Source organism: Gavia stellata, chromosome 1 (assembly GCF_030936135.1).
Source record: "Gavia stellata isolate bGavSte3 chromosome 1, bGavSte3.hap2, whole genome shotgun sequence".
NCBI lineage: Eukaryota > Metazoa > Chordata > Aves > Gaviiformes > Gaviidae > Gavia > Gavia stellata.
The window spans coordinates 64,305,273-64,310,992 of NC_082594.1; the positions used below are offsets into that span (position 1 = coordinate 64,305,273).

Below are 5,720 nucleotides of genomic sequence, written 5' to 3' on the forward strand. Positions count from 1 at the left end.
CTCACATTTGAACTTTTAGACCTCTTTCTATTAATATTTGTTTACATGAACTGAGTTAGCTTTTAAAAAATGCATCAGTGATTTAATGGAATTAGTTATGTGTTGTTTCCAAAAAGTAAATGTTAATGATATATACTCTCTATAGTCAGCATTGGTTGAGTAGGAGGAACTCACATGATAGACTTACACATGATTAGAAAGGACAACAAGAAAATTGGTGGAGGTTTCATGGCACATTTGAAAACACACTGTTGCATGATCTAAAAGTATTTCTCTTTAATTTCTTACAGGCTGTCTCCAGCTATGTAATGTTTTTCGGTCTCATGAGATGGAAATTGAGCAGTGCTTGCTGGAGTCCCTCCCTCTCGGCCAGCGGCAGCGGCTGGTGAAGCGGATGCGCTGTGACCAAATAAAGGCATATTACGAACGAGAAAAAGCTTTCCAGAAACGGGAGGGCTATGTGAAAAAACTGAAACATGGAAAGAATCACCGAGTTCGTTTTAATCTTGCTGATATGATACAGGATGCAATCATACATCATGATGATAAAGAAGGTACTTAGTAATGTTGAACTACTCTTTTCTTTTTGTATAGCTAAAAGTTCAGCGAAAAAGCTTCCCTATTGTGCTTACCTATCTTTAGGAAAAATACAAATTTACATGATAGTAATCATAACTTGACTGTCATAATAGAATATACAGGCATGTATTGCATACAACATATTATAGCTTGTTACTGAAATGAATAAGGCATGGTGAATAAACCTTCAGAAACCTAATGAATTTATTCTGAGGTTAATATATGTATAAACGAATGTATTTCAAAACCAGTAAGGACTATGATCATCATTACATGTGGCCTCTTATATACCTACATGAGCCATAGAATTTATCACAAGTTACTTTGAAAATTAGTTTCTCAATTTTAGCCAGAATCTAGAGTAATGAATGCTGTTAGTGACACTGGCCTGGCTAGAGCAAAGAGATAGTGTTGACCCATAGTCACACCAGATAGTGGGTCATCTTTCTGGTTGTGAAATTATGTTTATGTCCTTTTGAAATACGTAACCACATTTTAGGGGTTCTGTTTGAATTGTTTGAATCCCTGGTGCAGCCGATAGTAATCTGAGGAATTTTGTGATTTACTCCCTAAAACGGAACCAAATCTTGCAGTAAGGATCTCTCAAGTTTTAGAAGTCCCCAGGAATCACCACACTTTTGTGTGGGAGGGATATAAAAAAAGAACTGATGCAATGCTTTTAGCAACCCCTTTGCAAACAGATTTTATGGCAGCTCTTTGTAATTGCATTAGCACAAAACTCTCTGAGTAAGGGAGGCTCTGAAACAGAGTCACATCATGCAGACGAATTGACAAGTTTCTCCTAATTTTTATCAGTTTGATTAGGTATGGTTTTTTTACTCGCTCCTGAATCTTCATTTTAACGGGCACTTGCTCTAACTGTCATTGCTTATCATTGAGGTATAGTCTTACACATTTAGATCTACACAGAAAATTAATCAAAGAGCTCTTCTCTTCAAGTGAGTGCCCAGGGCACCATTTATAACTAAGTTACAAATAAAATTCCCAAGCTTTCATTCCACTCTCCTAGTGTGTAAAAATACAGGGATTATAAGTTAAGGTCTTCTTCATCCATGTCCCATAGCTCCCAACTTTCTCTAAAAACCAAGCAGAATACTAGATATGACTTTTAGCGTTCTGTAAAAGTCAGATACTTGAGGCTATTTTTGACATTTGTGCTGAAAAAATGTAGCTTGCTCATTGGAGTGGTGATGGGGCATCAACAGTCTTTTGTGTTGCCCATACTTGGCCTTGTGCTGCACTGGAATCAGAACAGAAAGTTCAGCAACTGCTGAGGCTGACTAGCATGAGCATAAAGGGAAGATACCTCAGGGAGAGGAAAGTAAGGTGGGGAAAAAACAGGGATGGTGTCCTGTGCTTGAAACATAAAATAGATCCCCAGAAGCAAGGAGTTTAAATAGCCCGTAGACAACCCCAGTAAGACTACCACCACTATCCTGAATTTGATGCTTATGGTCCTTTCACAGGATTACGGAAAAGTGTGATTGTTGTCTCTAAGCAGCTTGGGGACCTGCAAGTGCCTGTCTGTTGTGATTTTAGCCAAACGTTCCCAGACCCTGTTCACTTTGAGCTGAATAATGCCATATTAAGAACTGCTATCATGTGAGCCAATAAAAACAAAAAAAACCCCCAAAAATTTAAACTCATAGACATAAAAGCTGGTCTCCTACTGTTGTTGCGGAGTGGAACGTCCAACCGTGACTCTTCAGTGAATATATCTACATTAGGATTTCAGGTCAAATTAAACGTATGCTTTTGTAATAAATATCATATCCATTTACTGTGTTTGGTCTAGTTTTATGGAGCATGCAAACTAGATTCCTTGCAGACAAAACTGAACTGGAAGATGTGGTCTGGAAGCACACCTAGTGCTTCCGAACAGAACTGGGTTTTCAACCTGTAAGGCCAGGCTAGACATGGGCTAAAGTAATCCCACTGAAACAGGTATAGCTGGGGAAGTTGGGCTTTTGACATCACCTGTTTCTCTTGTCTATTCATATTTCAGTCATTCATTCAATTTTCATCGTTCATATTACACATCGCTATTTACTAGTGGGTATATATAGCCAGTAAGCTAATTGTGATGGATCCTGATAATTGCATGGAGTATCCTCCACCTCACTGCAGTTTCACATCAACTTTATCTGTACAGCTCGAGTAAATACAGCTCTGTTGTGAAAAAGATCTGAACCCTCCCCTACACCGGGTCCTAACGTTATCCCTAAATCAGGATTCTTCACCCGGTGTGCAAAACGCCGATCAATACACTGAGTCGAGATATTTGTCTTTATTGCCAGTCTGCATGCAGAGTGGGGTGCTGGGCATTTAACATCAGCCAGCACATCTCTCAGAAACACACAGGGTCTTTTATATGAAACAATGGCAAAGAAAGAATCACATTACAATAACTGATTGGTCCCTCATACTAAAGTTCATCTGCGCATGTCTTAATTTTAATGTAACTCATTATACTAAGGTGGACCTATATTTGCATTTAAAATCTCCTCCTAGGGGTGTATTCTTTGGTATTAAAATCACTTGAGGTTAGCTTAGTATACAAGTCTTGATTAAATTCCAAAATACTTCTCTACAACAAATCATATATCCCTACACACCATTACACACACTAAATAGTTTATTGTATACTCGAAAAGTCCTTGTACAGTAGTGTTGTCTTGACCAGGATGCATATCCTAGTTACCAGAGTGAGTCTCCATCTCCGTCCTCAAGGCTACCTGAATTCCGTTGCTATAATCCGATTCCATATACAGCACTAAGACAGAAATGATTGCAATATAAGGCTGCAGATGAGAATGAGCACACATTTCCTGGCTCTTCAAATGTCACACCATCTCTTCAGCTCCCTGCTTTTGGTGAAACGGCCTGGGGGACTGAGAAAGAGGTTAAGCAAAGAAAGGTGGGAGACAGGTTTTAACATCCTGTCAGCCTTCCTTTCTTCCTGTAAATCCATGCCCGGTCTCCAGGATCTGGCTTTTACACTGTGCAGTACAGTGTGCTCAGTAATAAACAGCATTCCCCAATATGCTCAGTTTTAATATAGGGAACCAAATTCAGTAGTAAGTGTTTAAAAAATGCTTCTCTTTGGAAAAGCTGGGCATTGAACAAGCGTTTTTTAAAAAGTAGCTCAGTGCAAGTAAGTAGCAGAGAAGTACCTTAACATGAATTAGTAATAATTTAATGATTTAGAATAAAACCCCTTCTGCTACAGGAAGATAAGTTGTTATCCTGTGAAAAAACGGGATTCTGACTGATCGGAATATTCTGTATTTTGGAATAAATGCTGAAAGTAATCAAGAGAACTCAGCAAATCTTCAAAAATTTGGGTTTGTTTACTAAACAATAATTGGCAGCAGCGTATTTTAATGCAGTTTCAATGTCTTTACTTTTTCAGAGATAATTTAATTTTCAAACTAGACATTTTGTTTATAATGAGATACTTAATAACAAGTGTAAAGGTGTGTTGCAACATATTCAGTACTCAGATAGCTTTAGTAGACTAATTTCTATGAGGCGACACCTTCGCTTGTGGTAATTAATTTTGTGAGCTTGAAGTGCAATGGCTTTGAAGGGATGAATTCCACTCAAGGTATAATATAACTCACATGGCTGTGAACAAGCCCAATCCTTCCATTTAGGATGTATGGTATCCAAGAGGAGGACTGTACAGCCTGGATGCTGTAAATTAAATAACTGGATACACATAGATGGAGTCAATTTTGTGATGGAAATGTATATGTTTTTGTACTGTTTTTGTGATCTTGGGTTCAAAGTGCTTATAAGTCCTCAAGCTTCATGGCTTTCAGGGTGTGGGGTTTTTGTAAAATGAAACTGAAAATCTCAAGGCTAAAATTCTGGGATTCATTCAGTTTTCTTCCGGTTTTACCCTTGGAAGAGGGTATACAACAATAGAATTATAAAAGAGTAGATTCATCCACAGAGAACTGCAGCTGGGCCTATTTTCTTCAATTTTCAGATGTATTTAGGAATCGTTTGCAAATCTTTGGCTCTTAAAGGCTTTACCCACGACTATGTGCTTCCTTCGTCCTTGAAATTGAAGCACTTCTGAAGTCTGTCTGACTGCCTTGTCCTCCTCTGAGACTGTTAAGCAAAATCCTGTTTGTTGATGAATCCTGGAGTCGTTTTACTTGGTTTGGGATCTGGTTATAAACAATTTATGTCAGTTACATACTGATTAAGTAGAAAATGTGGATACATTGCATAGAGCTCGTGGAAGAGCAACAAAACCAGGAGGAATTATAGTGAGTGATTAAAAAGGAAGAGATGAAGACCTGTGAGAGTGATAAAGCAATGCTCACAACTGAACAAGTCTGACTGCAGCTGGTAATAATTCAGCAAGAAAGAACATCCATTCTACAGGCGTAAAAGACAGCTAGAGAGGGATGTTTTACAGTTCTATGAAGGGAATACAAAAAGTGTAGTATAAAAAGTGGAAAGAGGACACAACAGTAGAATGGTCTAGAAGTAACTTCCCAAGTGTAGTCCAGGGGCTCATTTCTTATGAAATGAACTATATAGACTGGACAACACATTTGGAAATGGTGAGAAGTAGTCTGGTTTGGTAGGTGAGATAAATTGGATAACATGAATATATATAAAGATGAATTTATAATGTGGCTAGTGCAGAGACATTTCACACCTGAGTCTGATTGGAATTTCACTCTTAAGAATTCACTGTCTTTGTTATTCATGAAGAATGCAATATATCTTCTCCAAAATTACTATAGCAGCTGCTACTGTGCACAAAATGCATCTCTGATACTGCATGCTAATAGGTGTGATCATTAGTTGGCATTAAAATTCATTTTAGAATGGGCTTCTAGAAATTTTTACCAATGACCTGCTTTGTCTCAAGTTTAGAAATGAAATATATGCTCATTAGATTTCTCACAAAGTTAAAATCTGGCAAAATGTTGTATCTTTGTTCTGACTGGAGGCTTTTTTTTTTTTTTTTTTTTTTTTGTATTGTTCCTAACTGAAATTTGATCTTCTGTCTGACCCAGGGAGATTGAAGGGAAATTCTCCTTCTCTTTCTCCCTGCAGCTTCCTCTAATTTCTCTTTTTTAAAGTAATATGCTTTT

General features: G+C 37.7%; 1 protein-coding gene across 1 annotated transcript in view; it reads left to right on the forward strand.

Moving 5' to 3' along the window:
* Nucleotides 1–304: 304 nt before the first annotated feature.
* The window catches only part of MYO16 (myosin XVI), a 301,679-nt gene continuing 296,263 nt past the window's right edge, over nt 305–5,720 (forward strand). The window contains exon 1 of the mRNA XM_059817431.1: nt 305–554. Coding sequence (XP_059673414.1) covers nt 329–554 — 226 coding nt within the window. The 5' untranslated portion in view covers nt 305–328. The remainder of the gene's footprint in view (nt 555–5,720) is intronic.